The 18,943-nt window shown below is 34.9% G+C and overlaps 2 protein-coding genes across 2 annotated transcripts; one reads left to right on the top strand and one right to left on the bottom strand.

Moving 5' to 3' along the window:
- The first annotated feature begins 24 nt into the window (after positions 1 to 24).
- LOC103510383 (SET and MYND domain-containing protein 4-like) lies at positions 25 to 16,035 on the top strand. Its single transcript, XM_026824438.1, has 11 exons — positions 25 to 343; positions 935 to 1,079; positions 1,901 to 1,977; positions 2,544 to 2,769; positions 2,825 to 2,998; positions 3,557 to 3,754; positions 12,403 to 12,455; positions 13,078 to 13,255; positions 13,387 to 13,542; positions 13,822 to 14,161; positions 14,693 to 16,035. Exons 1-11 carry the CDS (start codon positions 31 to 33, stop codon positions 14,906 to 14,908), a joined length of 2,076 nt encoding a protein of 691 aa, XP_026680239.1. The 5' UTR covers positions 25 to 30; the 3' UTR covers positions 14,909 to 16,035.
- LOC103510380 (surfeit locus protein 4 homolog) lies at positions 3,838 to 9,833 on the bottom strand. Its single transcript, XM_008475032.3, has 7 exons — positions 9,465 to 9,833; positions 8,790 to 8,979; positions 8,299 to 8,372; positions 7,635 to 7,767; positions 7,241 to 7,338; positions 6,775 to 6,954; positions 3,838 to 4,069 (listed from the first exon to the last, which is right to left on the bottom strand). Exons 1-7 carry the CDS (start codon positions 9,543 to 9,545, stop codon positions 3,983 to 3,985), a joined length of 843 nt encoding a protein of 280 aa, XP_008473254.1. The 5' UTR covers positions 9,546 to 9,833; the 3' UTR covers positions 3,838 to 3,982.
- Positions 16,036 to 18,943: the final 2,908 nt, after the last annotated feature.

The raw sequence follows: 18,943 nt of genomic DNA, 5'->3' as shown, positions 1-18,943 counted from the left end.
TTTCAAATTCAACAAGTAGGAATTTGAAAAATGAGAGGGGAAGGACTTACGATTAAGGATTTCAAGTTCTTCAAAGAATATCATGATGAGTTACGTGCTAAGCTGGATGAAAATGATAAGAATAACTTCATGAGCTGCCCCAACGATGAGACTAAATTCATTTACATTCGGGAGAAAAGCTCGCTAACTGATTTGAATTTCAAATTCAACTTCGAATCTTCAAAGGACAATGGCGTGGCTCAAAGTTTCAAGGATAAAGGAAACAAGTGTTTTCAGAAGGAGGAATACAAGGAAGCTCTGGACATGTATAACCAAGCTTTGATTCATATTGAGTTTATTGAAGGTAAGTTTGTCTGTTTCAATTTCAAAATACCTCATAAAACCTCTTAGCCAATTTCTCCAGATGTAGCAACTAATTCTGATAGTAAACTTGATAAGCGCAGCATACAAAGTACCACCACATCACCCAATAGAGTCTTCTAATAAACCTGATAGGTGTGTTAAAAGTCAACAGTCAATTAACATTACCAACAACAACAACCTTCTATTGACGTCTTGAATAGGGTGCATGTAACAGTTGTAACATGACTCATGCAATAAGGTACCTACCTACCTACCTACCTATTTTATTGTATCAATCCCCAAAGTTACATGGGCTCCGAAATGGTTTTCAACTTTGCACGCCACATCAGCAATGCTGTGAATGTCAATAACAATGTTTTTGATTTCACTTTGAGTGTGCGAGTTGTGATAAAAGGTCATTATTAGAAATTCAAGAGCCAACTAACATTACATTAAAAAGGGTGGGAAGTGTATTCTGGAATGGTGATTTAATACTACAAATGCCTACTCAAAGGTATACTCTAAGCCTCAAGATTTTAAATTTGACCCTCATATATTAGCTTAACATTTGCATCTCATTCTCTTTCATTAGGCACAAACAAAGACGTTTCCATCATCTTTGCCAATCGATCTGCAGTCCTGTATCACCTAGAAAAGTATGAAGAAACCCTGGAGGATATTCGAGTGGCATTAGATTTGGGTTATCCAAAAGACATCACCTACAAAGTAAAAGAAAGGTGATTGTATTTGTATTCTTCATAGATGTATTTGCTTATTGCTAACACCATTTGCTGAAAACTTTTCGGAAAAGCAACAAAAACAGCATGTAGATAAATACGTCTGTGTTTGCCAAAATCATGCACTGCCAATAAACAACAAAACTTCAATAATTGGATTTGTGGCGCATTCGAATTCACTGTAGCTGTAGGTACAAGTTTTCGACTTTTCCATCTACATAATTTCGACGGAAGTATCTATTATTACGAGTATAACAACACATAACACTTCAAGTTATGAACAGCAGCTGAGGGGTATGTCTAGCAGTCTAGCTGATGAAATTCAATAAACCCGAAACGCGTTCTAGACTGTTCAAATGTTCAAAGCACTCAAAGACTACAGGCCGACAGGCCCTACTTTGACGGTCCAAATCTATTAGGATTTGGGCCTCATGCCAAAAAACAGTTCAGTAAAGGTCTCAGACAATAATATAATGTAATGGTTAATTTATTAGGGGCATTTTATGAACAACTACTTTTACTCCTTCTCTACTGGTTTTGTGTCGTCAGGCTTTGTTACATCAACCTTGTCTACTGGTTTTGTGTCGTCAGATTTTGTTATATCGACCTTGTCTACTGGCTTTGTGTCATCAGGCTTTGTTACATCGACCTTGTCTACTGGTTTTGTGTCACCAGGCTTTGTTACATCGATCTTGTCTACTGGTTTCATGTCGTCAGGCTTTGAGGACATCCAAATCATGATCTCTATGTTGTCCAAACACAAAAACCTGTCAAACGGTAAGCTGTTGGTTTAATGATAATTTCAACCTCTTCATAAAAAGGTACCTAATTGAAATTTTACAAGAGGACATCCAAATCATGATCTCTATGTTGTCCAAACACAAAAACCTGTCAAACGGTAAGCTGTTGGTTTAATGATAATTTCAACCTCTTTATAAAAAGGTACCTAATTGAAATTTTACAAGGCCAAAATCCACAGACGATTTAAAAGAATAGTCGCAGAACAGTTGAGGAACTAATCAGGATATAATCTTCTGGAATCAATCTTTTATCATTTCACTCATGATACTATGAGTGAAATGATAAACTTGATAATGATTTCACTATCTTAATCAGGATACCAAAAACATAAGTGTGAAACTCATTGGGTAAAGGGAATTTCAGTCCTATTTCAGCAGGATAAACAAGGTGTATTCCACCTATTAAAAGAATAGTCGCAGAACAGTTGAGGAACTAATCAGGATATAATCTTCTGGAATCAATCTTTTATCATTTCACTCATGATACTATCAGTGAAATGATAATGATTTCAGTGATTTCACTATCTTAATCAGGATACCACAAACATAATTGTGAAACTCATTGGGTAAAGGGAATTTCAGTCCAATTTCAGCAGGATAAACGAAGTATATTTTACCTATATGTACTTTCGAATTTCAAGAAAACATCCATCCCCTGTTTCAGAACAATTAAGCAAACCTTCGAATCCTCTAAAAACGTTCGACAAGAGTAACAAAGATTTCACAACTCTCAGCTGCAAAGTAGATATTGAGCAGAATGAAAAAGACGGCAGATTTACCAGAGCCAGAGAAGATATCAAAGTTGGAGAGAACATCTTGGTCGAGAATTCATATGCAAGTGTGCTTCTGGAGGTGTACTCGAAAACTCATTGCTATCATTGTTTGAAAAGGTAAGTTTCCGTGTACGTATTAAAGGTATGGGTCAATCTGACGTTTGAAAACAGTCTATGGAGCTATCCATGGCTGCAAAGTAGATATTGAGCAGAATGAAAAAGACGGCAGATTTACCAGAGCCAGAGAAGATATCAAAGTTGGAGAGAACATCTTGGTTGAGAATTCATATGCAAGTGTGCTTCTGGAGGTGTACTCGAAAACTCATTGCTATCATTGTTTGAAAAGGTAAGTTTCCGTGTACGTATTAGAGGTATGGGTCAATTTGACGTTTGAAAACAGTCTATGGAGCTATCCATACCAAGTACATATTTCGTATACACATCAGAAAATATGGTGCTGTTATCATTTCAATGCTGATATAAATTCTGGAATATTCTCAATTAAATTCTGTAAGGAAAACTAAGCACGATTCAGGAAACACATATGGAAATATGTATGAAGGATTTGACGATCATCTCAAGGGATTAAAAGGATATTTCTATCATTTTGAGGTCGTGAAAACATTATTCGCTTTTGATATCGATACAGACATTCCTTGCACGATTCAGGAAACACATATGGAAATATGTATGAAGGATTTGACGATCATCTCAAGGGATTAAAAGGATATTTCTATCATTTTGAGAAGTCGTGAAAACATTATTCGCTTCTTTTGATATCGATACAGACATTTCTCCAACCTTTTAACTGATTACTGGAATTTTCCGCAGATAATTGAAAATCTACTGATGGGTTTTTACTAGGAAAACTAATTTATTGCAGCAATATCATGTCTTTTTATAGTGTTTCGCTGACGCCGTTTCCATGTAAGAAATGTTCGCGAGTAATTTTCTGCAGTTGGCAATGTGAGCAAGCAGCACAAAGTTCTCACCATGCAGTGGAATGCTCCCTCATTCCTTTCATTTGGAAGTCGGGTCTATCGGTCATCTGCTACATATCACTTCGGATTGGGGGAAATTTTTTAAAAAAAAAAAAAAAAACGTAGAGAGACAAAGTACTTAGCTGTCAGAAAAAAAAGCTCGCTTCCGTCAAAAACAAAACTTCTGCAAGACATTAAATAAAAATAGTTGAGCTTTCATAAATCATTTTTATTCCTACCACAAGAGGCATTTTGCAATGTCTATAAAATTGACACTGTCTTCATTAATATGGAACTGGATATATTGCACACTAATATACACATTGTTCTCTTGCCGTATATTGTTTGTTTTACCAATTCTTCTTGTGCTGATCCATGGACACTGATCCTGGTCCTCGCAGTACGATCATGAGCAGTCCTCCAATCACAGATAGTGTCTGGAAAAAGAAGAAAAAACAATATAAAATAACTGTTGTAGGAAAAATAGAAACAACACCCATGAGGATCATAAGGTATAGACACAGGATCTTATAAGATCAATTTGAAAATTGGTAAAAGTCGGTGATGATAATTATTGACCAAAGAATCACAATAATTTCAGAAACTGTGCATCAGACAAAATTAATCTTAACAAACCATCATCTTGATGAGATAAAATAGTAGTTGAGAAAATAGTACACACATCGACAGTCAAAATCACACAATTATCTACCCCCCATAGATAAATAATAGTTTTAATTCCATACTATCAGTTCAATGTCAACATTTACTATCAACAATTTTCACATAATTGAGGTCACTACAAACAACATTATCATTCAAATAAGATTGGTATGCCATTTATCACAGTTTCATTGTTATGTAAACAAAGCATAGATTTTGCCAACCAGTTCATTTTGATTTCTTTCCTATCACAAAATTTTGTAAACAAACAAAAATGCAGACACATCATCAGAGCCAGTGTTGCCAGGTTGCGAGGATGTTCGAGGGAAATAAAAAATGGGACAAAATTCAGATAGTAGGTACCACAGATTTTTAAAGAAATCTGTGGTAGGTACAGTCGTACCTGGATATAAGGGAATCCAGGGGACCACTCTTTTTCTCTCTTATATCCAGGTTTCCACTATATTCAGTTTCTTTTATGTCGAGGTTCAGCATGAAGGGCCCGAAAAAATTTCTATACATATTAAATCCAGGTTCGACTGTGTCAGTTTTTATCCCTCTATTTAGCATCTCATGTTGAATTGCATGCGTATATACATACGCATGCGCATTGCAACCAACATGAATTTTAACATGGGGTAAGGGATAATATCGTGTATAAATTGACCTTGATAGCATGTGGTTTGAAGACATTATCTATAGTCATATTAAAGTGTTTCTAAGGATGCTTGGATAATGTACGGGTATTTTCTCCAAAAACACTTTAATACATATCGTGATTTCCAGCTTTCTGGGACGTTCTCGGCTAGTTCTCTAGAAAGCTTGTGGATCTTAAAAAAATCCCCATAACTCAGTCTTCTGGGGGAAAAAGGGGATAATAAAAAATATTGAAGATAGACACTTTCTACAATGCTTAGAAATCATTTCTGCGTCCCAATATGTTTTAGAAAGCTATAATTATTGACTTCAGGGAATACATAATTACCTATTTACTTTCACTATTCATAAACTGATAAGACTATAATACTACATTGGAAAACAAAATATAGAGAGTGGAGCACTTGAATATTATTATTGTTTACATTTCTCCCGTGTACCTGATTCTGCCATTCAAGGTTTACCCATAACCTTCAACTGGTTTACATATACGTGCAAAAAAGCACGTGGGTTACTCAATATCTAACGATAACTGTACGATATTCTATCTCGGTTTTATCAATACGCATATTATACTACCGATAATTATGTATTTTGATAGCCTTATCAACCTCATGTAAGTACTATCGTGTTTTTAATCGTGCAACGTATGTTACTTGGTTGTAGGTACTTCTAAAAAAAAAGTATTTCTGAACAAAAAAAGTCTGTAGAAACTTAGATTCGAACCCGGGATCTTCTACATGGAGCTCGAGAACCTATCTATCACTGATTCGAAAAAAAAGGAAAGGAAGAAACTATATCCACTGGTGAAGTGATACTGGAATTTAGTCAGGTGGAACACAAACAACTCTACTACTTATCCACAACATAATAACTAATAGTAAATAACCAATTGTTCCCGATCTATGATTTTTCAAGGTTGGCCTCTCCAATACAGGATGTAGACTGGGAAATTCTTAGCAATTATTAAACACCTACCTCGCTAGCATTGTGGTCAAGGTGCGTGGGATTCGAACCCGCGCCCTCGTGTTTATCAGGCGAGTGCCAAACCACTGAGTCTAGGATCTGCACTTTTCTGGAGCACTGATTCATATCCCGATCCATGATTTTTCAAGGTTGGCCTCTCCAATACAGGATGTAGACTGGGAAATTCTTAGCAATTATTAAACACCTACCTCGCTATCATTGTGGTCAAGGTGCGTGGTATTCGAACCCGCGCCCTCGTGTTTATCAGGCGAGTGCCAAACCACTAAGTCTAGGATCTGCACTTTTCTAGAGCACAGATTAATATTTTTCATGATTAAATGTACGACTTTGTATCACAAATTATAACCACTTGTGCAGTCACATAATAAAATAATTAGAAATTAAATGCCTAGGTACTGTAGTGGCTCAAAGATGCTTGCCTGGTAAACAAGAGGACAGGGGTTCAATTCCAGACATCATGATTAAATGTACGACTTTGTATCACAAATTATAACCACTTGTGCAGTCACATAATAAAATAATTAGAAATTAAATGCCTAGGTATTGTAGTGGCCCAAAGATGCTCGTCTGGTAAACAAGAGGACAGGGGTTCAATTCCAGACGAGGTATGGAATTTCATCCTTAACACAGTATGAGAATTTGACCACAGTTATAATATTAGCCTACTGCTGAAGTAAAAGTAACTCCTTAGTATTACACTCTATTTTATGACCGAAATTTCTCACTCTCAAGTCAGGCTGAACCAAATTTTTGCCAATGAGATGTTTGGAATTGATGCTTCAGTTCAGCTTGAGAGCCAGTATTTTGTTCATAAATATGACCCTTATAAGCTTACCTGGAAAAAGTCATACTTGAGGAAATCCCTCATAGCCTTTTCAGCCGGAATGACCCACCAGCAGTTGTAATAGATGTTGAGGAATGACAAGACGAGGACAAGGATGAGGGCACTCAGCTTGGTTTTGTACCCGATTGTGACCAACACCATTAGAGCTGTGCCGAATAGATCTTGAATAACCTGGAGGGAAAATGAAAGAAATTAAAATGAATTCAATTAAAAAAAAAAAAGTTCAATTGGATTTATTTATTTGATATTCTTTGATTTTCAAGAAAATTATTTCATTTCATATTCAAGCTTTTACAAATTTCAGTTCAATCTGAGCTCATACAAATATTGACCTGAAAAATTTCACCACTATTCCATGTAAGTACCTATTCATTTTATTTTTTCTTAAACATAGGGCACCTAATTCATAAGATTTGTTTTTAAATCTAATTTGAAACAATCTTGAATAAAAAGTTACCTGTAAGAATGTAACTTCAAAACGCAACAATGTGATGTACATGAAAGCAAGTAAACTTCTGCCAGCCAGCTGCATGTAGTTCTTTGGCTTGTTGTCACCTGCAAAAGAAGTAAACCATAATAAATTATAGCCATAAGTGGGTAGAGATTCTTACAAATAACGACAGTTATTGTAAAAAGAAATTGTTGAGTATCAGATCCTTTGAAAAATGTTGTTGAAAATTTAGAGAACCTCAGGGGGAACATACAGGCCTTTGAAGACATAACTTACAATAAGAGGAGAGAGAGACTACCTAATTACAATTTTATTGTTTCTTTAGACTCCTACGGAAGAGAAAAAATCTCATGGAGAGTAAAATATTAATAAGGTGACATATTGTAGCTTTGGATCATACCTATACTTGGAACTCCAGCAAACACAGATCTGGCTTCTTGTTGACTGTCAGCTAATACTAATAGCAGAGCTCCGACTAAAGCCAAGTTTCTCATGAGAAATTGGAAGTCTAACAAAATTTTGTATGCAATGGTCTGTAAATGAAAAAAAAAAATCATTAAAGTATATTAGAATGGTTAAAATATTGGTAGGTTGCTGTGTCACTGGGTCAAATACCTACAACGGAATTAAATTTTATCTGCATTTAAGAATGGATTTGAGGAGAGATAATATTATTGTAAAACTTTTTCAATCATAACAGGATTCAATCATTAATTTCTCCTTTTTTTCTGTAAAAGTAAATGATTTTTTTATATACCTATTAGAATGGTTAAAATATTGGTAGGTTGCTGTGTCACTGGGTCAAATACCTACAACGGAATTAAATTTTATCTGCATTTAAGAATGCATATGAGGAGAGATAATATTATTGTAAAACTTTTTCAATCATAACAGGATTCAATCATTAATTTCTCCTTTTTTCTGTAAAAGTAAATGATTTTTTTATATACCTATATATATATCCTTGGAAAATAGATGTAAAAACTAGGTATTCTTTAAATTTATCCATGAAAGATATTGAAAGTAGACAAGACAAAGGAAGATTAATATTAAGTAATACACACCTGAAGAAGAACGATGAAGAACAGTGCTCCTACAGCTAATGGTACCCTCTTCTGAAGTAATACTAAAATACAACCTCCTAACTGTCCAATGAGATTGATGATACTTTAAAAGAAATTACCCGGCGTTTTTTTTTTTTTTTTTTTTTTTTTCTGCTTTAATGGTGGATGTGTCAATTTTCTTTTCCAACCTATTGTAATGAAATCTTCCCATTTTTATTTTTATGCAAAATGAGAATTTATGCAAAAGTTATCATTACTTTGCAGGTAATGTGTATATTGAAAGTCTGAAGACTCGTACGATCCTCTCGATCAAAATGAAGCATTACGCGGATGCCCTGCATGACACACACCTATGCCTGAAGGAAAAGTTAACTCCGGAACAAAAGTAAGACATAAATAAGAACACAGAAAGTGAAATAATATTAGAACGATGAAGAACAGTGCTCCTACAGCTAATGGTACCCTCTTCTGAAGTAATACTAAAATACAACCTCCTAACTGTCCAATGAGATTAATCATCACAAATAGAGAACCTAAGAAATAACCACAATGCCAAGATAAGTCCATGTATTCCCTCTGTTCATTCCACTGAAACCACATCCGTAAACCATCTTCTAAGAAAGTTGAGATTAGGCAAGCTCTGGATATTGTTGGTAAATAAGCTTTAGTAGACTGGTATACCTGGAACAAAATGAAATAAAACAAGGTGAAGAAAAATAAAATAAGCAAGTTTGTTAGAAAATCAGTGCAAGGAATAGATCTAAAAGAATGCTGCTCACATAAAAATGTACCCTTTCTATTCTGTGGGGAACAACCAAAATGATTATGTGATCATAATATTACAATGCATGGTCTTGAACACAAATTGTGAAACTCACTGGGTATCAGGTTATGTCATTAACATTCCAACATATAAGTAAGTGAAAGTTTCAAATTTTTAATATTGAGGTGTCCTAAGTTCCAAACCAAGGGAAAGAATATTGATGCTTGGCCAAAAGATGTATCTTATTGTTCAAAGGCCTTTTGAACCCATATGTCACCATTTAGCTACCATTTCTAGGAGTTGAGTTTGGAAATTTGGACCCAAGTTTCAATGTCATGAGAGGTTGTTTTCCAACAGGTAATCTGAGCTAACTTTGAAGTTGTGGAGTAGGTACCGTACTTACCCTATCGGCAAAGATTTCTGCCCGGGCAATGTAGTCCTTATTTATCACCGAATTCATTGAGTATTGACCTGACGGATTCATGCTGTTCTCGAGCTATTTCTAAATAATTGTGCGTGGAAGAAAACTGAAAAAATATGGTTCACAACTTTACAAAAAAAATTTGGAAAGTAACCGACAGGACAGACGTTCGAGTCTGAACTTATTTGAGATCAAGAAACAGGATGAGTACAAAACACAGTGAGCTTGAAAACTGAAGAGTTATCTCTAGATTTACCAGTTTAATTGACAGATAGTGATTGGAAATGTAGAGAAAATAAAATAGATTTCAGTTGAAAACTTCCAACCAGTTCATTTTGATTTCTTTCCTATCACAAAATTTTGTAAACAAACAAAAATGCAGACACATCATCAGAGCCAGTGTTGCCAGCTTGCGAGGATGTTCGAGGGAAATAAAAAATGGGACAAAATTCAGATAGTAGGTACCACAGATTTCTACTATTATAATTTATAGAAATCTGTGGTAGGTACAGTCGTACCTGGATATAAGGGAATCCAGGGGACCACTCTTTTTTTCTCTTATATCCAGGTTTCCACTATATGTATTCAGTTTCTTTTATGTCGAGGTTCAGCATGAAGGGCCCAAAAAAATTTCTATTATATCCAGGTTCGACTGTATCAGTTTTTATCCCTCTATTTAGCATCTCATGTTGAATTGCATGCTTGTTTCACGGCATACGCATGCGCATTGCAACCAACATGAATTTTAACATGGGGTAAGGGATAATATCGTGTATATATTGACCTTGATAGCATGTGGTTTGAAGACATTATAATATCTATAAGTCATATTAAAGTGTTTCTAAGGATGCTTGGATAATGTACGGGTATTTTCTCCAAAAACACTTTAATATCGTGATTTCCAGCTTTCTAGGACGTTCTCGGCTAGTTCTCTAGAAAGTTGTGGATCTTAAAAAAATCCCCGTAACTCAGTCTTCTGGGGGAAAACGGGGATAATAAAAAATATTGAAGGTCTGGCAACACTGTATTTTTTCCCCACATATAGTTCAACCATCTGCCGCTATCTGATAATGAGCAGGTCAATCGTAAATAAAGGAGGTGAAAAGGGACTGGATAATGAATGAATAATGGAAAATAGATCAGTTCGTTCCAGTCGCGCTTACTTGGGTGATGTTTCAAAGTCATAGAGCAGGAAAAATGAGGACCAACGGAATTTTTCTTTTTCTTCTACGACCCGCTATCTGATAATGAGCAGGTCAATCGTAAATAAAGGAGGTGAAAAGGGACTGGATAATGAATGAATAATGGAAAATAGATCAGTTGCGCTTACTTGGGTGATGTTTCAAAGTCTTATAGCAGGAAAAATGAGGGAGGACCAACGGAATTTTTCTTTTTCTTCTACGACTTCTAGATCCCGATATAAATCGATTTAAAAAATACCGGTAAATCGTGAACTTTGACGTCACGGTATACGCTCCCGTAGGCGAATCGATTTCTTGTGAAAAGTTACATAGGAGAGACTCCTTGGTAATCTTAAATACTCCAATAGGAACTCTTGATTTCCCAAAAACCATGTTGAAATTTTTGGTATTTTGTGAAAAGTTACATAGGAGAGACTCCTTGGTAATCTTAAATACTCCAATAGGAACTCTTGATTTCCCAAAAACCATGTTGAAATTTTTGGTATTTTAGATCCCGAGATAAATCGATTTAAAAAATACCGGTAAACCGTGAACTTTGACGTCACGGCATACGCTCCCGTAGGCGAAGACGTCACATCAAATGTCCCGAGCAAACAGAGAACCTTCCTTTCTGAAAGCAGAAGAGAGAATGAGCTCTGACAAAAATCTAGGTCCGAGGAAACCTCCCCTTGACCCCCTACTACGAAAACTAAAAAAGTAGGGGATCAGGGGAAATGTCCCTACATTGTTGAGGGGAGGTTTCTCCTACATTTTGACCATTGGTTTGGAGATTCCGTTGAGATAGAAGTTACTTATATTGTCTTCTTTTGAGTTATTCTCAGTTTATTCACGGTTTTTAAAAAAAAAAAAAAAATTCCTGACATATTTTTTATACTTAGTTAATATACCTACCTAGTGGGTAGATAAAGTCAATGTAAGTCCTTTATAAAATTCATTATTATTGATCATTATTAATTTAAAATTCGATTTATTTTATATTTCCAAGAAAATCATTATAGCACAATTTTCAATAAAGATAAATATTTATAATAAAACGAAATTTGCTTTTTACTTTCTTCTAATTTGCTCAGTTAGATGGTTTACCTTTCCGAGGGAGACCTCTTGAGTAGAGGGAGAGGAAAGGTATGAAGAAACAGACAATAATTTGCTCAGTTAGATGGTTTACCTTTCCGAGGGAGACCTCTTGAGTAGAGGGAGAGGAAAGGTATGAAGAAACAGACAAAAAAAATAAGAAAAAAGGGCTGTCTACTTAATGCCTCTTTGATAGGCAGTTAGATACCAACGCATTGCGAAAATCGACATTGGAAAAAAGTTCTGGAAATGAGAAAGTTACGCTAATACAGTGACATGACACATATTAGGTACGACGCTTAGCTTTACAAATCTTGGATTTTGGATCGGATTTTATGATTCGGCCCTTAGCGTCGTATATTTTACTCTGGATCGCATATTTTACTAAGGAGTATACTTTACAGTGAATCGTATAGGTATAAAATTTCACTTCAGATTGTATTTCGTTTCATATTTCGGTTTTCGTAGTACCTAGGTGAATGTAATTTACACCCGTATTTATTAACAAAAATTCTCGGTCTCAGATCAGTCTTGAAATTTTTTTGGCCAATCAGATGTTTGGAATTGATGCTTGAGCACATTTTGTTCATAAATATGGGTGTTAGACTCCCTCAATTAATTTAACGTGTACTTATATATATATATAGGTACACGTTAGGTAGATATTGCGACAAATTTAATCATGAAACATACCATGCCGGTAAGCTTCTCGATGTCGTCGGTATAAAACAAAACGCATGGTTATAGGTAGGTATTCATTCTATTTATAAATCAACTCAATTTGAATTGTATTTAGCAAGATCTTGTATTTCAAAGCACCACGAGTTCAGTGTTATTTTTGCTCTCAGATTACAAACGCATCCAATGCTCCCGAAAACTGAGCTTCAAAATGAAATTTATCTGTTAAACCAAGTGATTTTTCGAGGATCGAATTTCAACGTTAAATTGGAAATTATTAAAAATTTGAACGTTAAATTGGAAATTATTAAGAAGCTAGATTACTAGTTGAGTTAGCTTTGATGTCAGTAGACATAAGCTGTGTCCACACATAGTCGAAGACCGTCGATTTATGTCGACTGAAACCGTCCACACTGCCTCGATAACATAGATTCACTTCGTCGATCGACGGTTGTCGACTATGTGTGGTCACAGCTTAAGATGTTTTACGGGTGGATCAATGTGACTTCACAGAATTGCGGGTACATACTTTTGAGGAGCTCCCATCCTGTTTGTGTGAAGTTGCAACTAGCACGTATGGGCTATGGGGTGAATTTCAACTTCCGATTTCAGTTTTGAAATAGTCTAAAATATTGTTTTTGCAGAACTGGAAGAGTTTATTGGAGGCCTGCTTCTGCATCAGATACAATGTCTGCAGTTTAATTGTCACGAGGTAGCTGATTTGGTCGGCACTGGAGAGAGTTCCAAAACTCGGTTCATAGGGGCTGGAATATTTCCAACGCTCTCCATGTTCAACCATTCTTGTGAACCCAATATTGTAAGGTGAGTTTAGACTATATTAAGAGAATACTCCAAGGATCGATATCAGGGTTCTTTTGTCTACTGTAGTGATAATAGGGTTCTTTTGTCTTTTGTCTACTGTAGTGATATCAGGGTTCATTTGTCTACTGTAGTGATATTAGGACACGTCCTAAATGTCTGCAGTTTAATTGTCACGAGGTAGCTGATTTGGTCGGCACTGGAGAGAGTTCCAAAACTCGGTTCATAGGGGCTGGAATATTCCCAACGCTCTCCATGTTCAACCATTCTTGTGAACCCAATATTGTAAGGTGAGTTTAGACTATAATAAGAGAATACTCCAAGGATCGATATCAGGGTTCTTTTGTCTACTGTAGTGATATTAGGACACGTCCTGTCAATAGCTATAGTTACAGCTTTATCAAAATACTAAATTTAACATTTTTTCTGCATAATTCAACTCCAAGGGCTAGGTAGTATGTGCTGAAGAATGTCAGCATTACCTCGTTTTTTCATTAGTAAGATAATTATGTAAGTAATACAATGTAATTTAATGTAATATAAATCTGAATTTCTACTCTCCCCTCCAGGTATTTCCGAGGCACCATGGTCTACGTCAACCTCTGCAAAAACTTCAAGAAAGGAGATCAGATCTGTGAAAACTACGGCCCGTTATACTCTCAAGTCCGCAAAACGGAGCGACAAAACACGTTGAAAAGCCAATACTGGTTTGACTGCCATTGTATTGCTTGTGAACACGATTGGCCACTGTTTGAAGAAATGCAGGCAGCTCAGGACTTGAGGTTTAGATGTGAGACGGAAAATTGTCACAACGTGGTGAAGGTGGCAACCAATACGACTCAGTTCATGATAAAGTGCGACAAGTGTGACCAGTTCATCAACATTTTCAAGGGGTTGAAAAATTTACAGGTGAGTGGGGAATAGATTGGACCAAGTAAGCCTTAGATTAGAACGGTTCGTAGTTGATGTCAGGAGTTTGATCATCGGAATATTCATGATAAAGTGCGACAAGTGTGACCAGTTCATCAACATTTTCAAGGGGTTGAAAAATTTACAGGTGAGTGGGGAATAGATTGGACCGAGTAAGCCTTAGATTAGAACGGTTCGTAGTTGATGTCAGGAGTTTGATCATTGGAATATTTTTTCTGCACCTTCGCTTCGAAAGCCAATTTCTGTGAAACTTTCCTGCCATTTCTGTACGTCCACATACCTATTTTGTGCCTTATTTTTGAAACTAAAAATAAAATCGGAATGAGATGTCCCTCGTGGAATTAAATATTTCACAGAAATACAGGAATCGTCTGCCTGAGATTTTCCACCTGTGACGGGATGGTACAGTGTCAGTTAACGTCCACCAGCGAGACTAAAACACCCCCAAAATAATTAACAGATAAATAACACAAGCTAACTTAAAACTAACATAATATATTTGCGTTTCAGGATACGGAGTCTCTGTTTCGTTTAGCAAACAACTACAAGGAAAACGGATTATATGAAAAAGCTCTAGAAAAGTTCACTCAATTGATGACTTTACTCGATGAGAACTTGGTTCCCCCCTATCGAGATTACATACTTTGCCAGCGATCTATACAAACGTGTTTCCTTAACTTGGGACAGAAATGTTTGAATAAAGAAGACATGAATGGCACGAAATAGTATGATGACCTGATAACAAACCACAGAACATTGATGATCTATAATAAAATGAACGGTTCCCAAACTTTCCAATAAGGGAGACACGAATAAAAAGTTTGGGAGGCCCTGAATAACTGATCAGAGCAGCTGAAAAGTTGACAATAAAAATTGTTTACTTTTTAAAATTAGAGTATGAGTACAAGTTCAATATAGTATAATAATAATTCAGATATTTTATTTATGAACATAGTAGAGGTACGTTTCAAAATAACAAAGGGAAAAAAATTAAAGTAAATGATAAATCAGATAAATCATGGGTATTTTCCTCACATAGTCAAATCATTTGAAACTAAAAATGATATATTGACTGTAGAAAAAAAGTAATACGAAAAAAAAAAAAAAAGAAAGAAAATAATAACAAAAACTAAAGATGAAAACAAAGAAGAACACGATTACCCATAATAACAAAGGGAAAAAAATTAAAGTAAATGATAAATCATGGGTATTTTCCTCACATGGTCAAATCATTTGAAACTAAAAATGATATATTGACTGTAGAAAAAAAGTAATACGAAAAAAAAAAGAAAGAAAATAATAACAAAAACTAAAGATGAAAACAAATAAGAACACGATTACCCAATCCCAAAAACATAATAAACTGGACACAACGTGAACATTTTTCACACAACTATCAACCCAATCACTAAAATCCTGGATTCACTGGATATAGGATAACAGATCCCGGATTCTTAACAGTGGTGTAAATAATAGAAAATTCAAAGTAATTCAAAAGTATCTCATTCTAATGAGACTACTAGTTAATAGACATTTTTCTATATTTTTCAGAACGTTTTAAATTTTGAAGGAAAAAAGAGTTTGGACAAAGAATCAATGGAGAATGTTTGGAAGGTTTAACACAAGAAGATTCAATAAAACTAAGAAATAATTTAACAACCAATCTTTCCAGCAATTTCATAAGATTTGTTTAAGATCTATGTTAAAACTTACAAACTAAGTCTGCCTGATTGTTGGAAATGTAAAATGAATGAAAACCTCAGAGGTTTCATTGGTACACCATAGGCTAATCTCACTCAAAACCTTTTATCGCTAAATAAAATATTAAATAAATTAAATCAACAAACAAGAAATAAAACTAAATCAGTTTTTTTATACCTTAAAAAACTATACCTACAAGGTTCAGTTATTTAAAGCAAAAATGCATTTCCTTTGTCCTTCTATAAAAAAATAATATCTATTCATGAGACTATATGTATAATAATTAAAGAAAATATCTTAGAAGACAATGGATTTGTGCTACCAATTTTATACCTTAAAAAACTATACCTACAAGGTTCAGTTATTTAAAGCAAAAATGCATTTCCTTTGTCCTTCTATAAAAAAATAATATCCATTCATGAGACTAAATGTATAATAATTAAAGAAAATATCTTAGAAGACAATGGATTTGTGCTACCAGCTACCAGAATATAGTAAAAGACCCTTAAGGGTTTTTATCATCAGGGTTAAAGTTTTTTGTTTGAATACAAATTCAGTCTTTCAAAGAAACCTGGAGGGTCTCCACTTCATACAGATTCTAAAGTGTATCCTGTATGAACTAAATTCATAAATAGGATGGTTCCATAGGCAATTTTTCTTTTCTATTTTGTCTTCTGAAAGGGAGAGAATGAGAGATACAATTTAAAGTTTTTTGTTTGAATACAAATTCAGTCTTTCAAAGAAACCTGGAGGGTCTCCACTTCATACAGATTCTAAAGTGTATCCTGTACGAACTAAATTCATAAATAGTATGGTTCCATAGGCAATTTTTCTCTTCTATTTTGTCTTCTGAAAGGGAGAGAATGAGAGATACAAGAGTTCCAAACCAAGGGAAAGAATATTGATGCTTGGCCAAAAGATGTATCTTATTGTTCAAAGGCCTTTTGAACCCATATGTCACCATTAATAATATTACATATCTTTCAATAATTACCAGCTAAAGGGGTCTATTTAGTTTATGTAAACTATTTCCACAAAAAATAAACATTAATATGAATAATATTACATATCTTTCAATAATTACCAGCTAAAGGGGTCTATTTAGTTTATGTAAACTATTTCCACAAAAAATAAACATTAATAAATTGAAATATAATTCAATTCCCACCAGAGTGAAAGTTATGATTACATTTCGGATACCCAAAAGGCCGAAACACTTTTCCTTGTGAGGACCTCAATAATGTTCCAAAGCTCTAAAAAATCCATCATGGCCAAAAAATTTCCTTTCAATTCTTTACAGGCTAGTTGTATACAGAAAAATGTTAGAGTGCTATGTTGGCCTCGAGGATTACAATAGAGCAAAATTAACAATGCATGTGCTCATTCAAATGACCAATAAGGAAGACGAGAAGAGCAAACTGCGAGATAAGCTGTCGAAAATGCCCGAGAAAATCAAAAAGAAAAACCTAGCGCTATGTTGGCCTCGAGGATTACAATAGAGCAAAATTAACAATGCATGTGCTCATTCAAATGACCAATAAGGAAGACGAGAAGAGCAAGCTCCGAGATAAGCTGTCGAAAATGCCCGAGAAAATCAAAAAGAAAAACCTAGTACCGATTGAGGATATTGAAGGTATGTACTGTCTCGGAAGAGCTATTAAATTTAGTATATATTACAGATGTTGGAAACCAAAATAGAAGCCAAAAAAAGAAAAAAATGAAAGGTATGAAAAAAGGAGGAAAGAAACGAAGAAAGAAAGAAAGAAAGAAAGAAAGGTAGGAAGAGAGAAAGAAAGGAAGGTAGAAATCGAGAAATGCTTCATATGAGCTAATTTCCGAAGTACATGAAAACATTACCTAATGGTTTACAAAATACGGAGGTATCTTTTTGGAGGGTAAAACCCCCATCACTTAAGCCCTTAGCAGTTGTACGGCGGCATTACCGGTGTACATTGATGATACGAGCAGATGAAAATCAATAGTAAAGGAGGCAATTAGTAATGGTGTGATATCCACAAAAGTTGAGAAAAATCTTTCTGGTTTACCACAAAGGTTAATGATTTGATTTTTGATTGAACTTCTTTTTTTTTTAGGATTGGCAATCTTGGATGCAGATCCCCACACCGAAGTGTCTTCCATGTCCCATCAAGTCACCGACTATATCAGAGATCAAGTAAGTTATACTCATTGAAGTAAACAATAATAATTTTATACTTCTGCACATCAATGTTTATACTTGACAACAGCAAAATCATACGTACTTTCTTATACAGTTTACAACATTTGATATCCATGGGATTGGACATTAATTTCTGTTTGCTTACAAGAAACCTGCTCGGAGCGGCCTGGGCGAAAAAACGGATAAGTTTCGTTCTCGGAACGGCTGGCTTTCTCCTATCCTGTCCTTCTTCTCTCTTCGATTTCGGGACGACGCGACGGCGACGTTACAATTTATCTTTAAAACCTTCTTTTTAGTTCGCTCGATCTTTATCCACTTATTCTTGATCTCTACCCATGTCTCCCTCATATTATCAGGTCTGTGCTTGGCCAAGGGAGGAATATTCTTGGAAAGGATCTTCCTCCCTCTCTCACATTATGTCCGTAAGTTTTTCCCCTCAAAAAACCCCAAGAACTTTTTAGCTAAATCTCCTCTAGGAATTTTTTTTTTTTTTTTTTTTTTTCACTGGAATAAGTTCAGTTTTTGATCTGTGAAATCAACTTGGTAAATCTGATGATTTTTTTTTTTTTTTTTTTTGATTTGTTTTTTAATAGTCCTTTTCTTTTCCTCAATCCCCAAACTATTTTTTCAATATTATTTTAAAAGGGACTGAACTTTAAACTTCCTAATAATAATAATATGTCCATTTCAAGCCAAATTGTTTAGTTTGTTTGTTTTTGTCTTCTATTTGCAGGCCAAAGAATCAGTTCCTAAAGAAGTGAGTGATACGAAGATTTCCGCATCTTTGTCTCTACCGCCTTCACCTTCAAACAGATCCGGGTTTTTGGCGTAAGTATTAAATTTTATTATCGGATGTTTTTTTTTTTTTTTTTTTTTTTCCC

The sequence above is a fragment of the Diaphorina citri genome, unplaced genomic scaffold (genome assembly GCF_000475195.1).
Source record: "Diaphorina citri unplaced genomic scaffold, Diaci psyllid genome assembly version 1.1 scaffold592, whole genome shotgun sequence".
Classification (NCBI taxonomy): Eukaryota; Metazoa; Arthropoda; class Insecta; order Hemiptera; family Psyllidae; genus Diaphorina; species Diaphorina citri.
This window is presented reverse-complemented; position numbering and strand designations above follow the sequence as displayed.

Excerpts from the sequence above, each read along its gene's own strand:
- LOC103510383 (XM_026824438.1), top strand. The coding sequence starts at position 31 with ATGAGAGGGGAAGGACTTACGATTAAGGATTTCAAGTTCTTCAAAGAA. Across the intron at positions 3,755-12,402 it reads TTAAAAAAAAAAAAAAAAAC|GTACACGTTAGGTAGATATT; the intron begins GTAGAGAGACAA and ends ATATATATATAG. Across the intron at positions 12,456-13,077 it reads TCATGAAACATACCATGCCG|AACTGGAAGAGTTTATTGGA; the intron begins GTAAGCTTCTCG and ends TTGTTTTTGCAG.
- LOC103510380 (XM_008475032.3), bottom strand. The coding sequence starts at position 9,545 with ATGAATCCGTCAGGTCAATACTCAATGAATTCGGTGATAAATAAGGAC. Across the intron at positions 8,373-8,789 it reads TCTCATTGGACAGTTAGGAG|GTTGTATTTTAGTATTACTT; the intron begins GTTGTATTTTAG and ends GACAGTTAGGAG. Across the intron at positions 6,955-7,240 it reads TTGAAGTTACATTCTTACAG|GTTATTCAAGATCTATTCGG; the intron begins GTAACTTTTTAT and ends TTTTCCCTCCAG.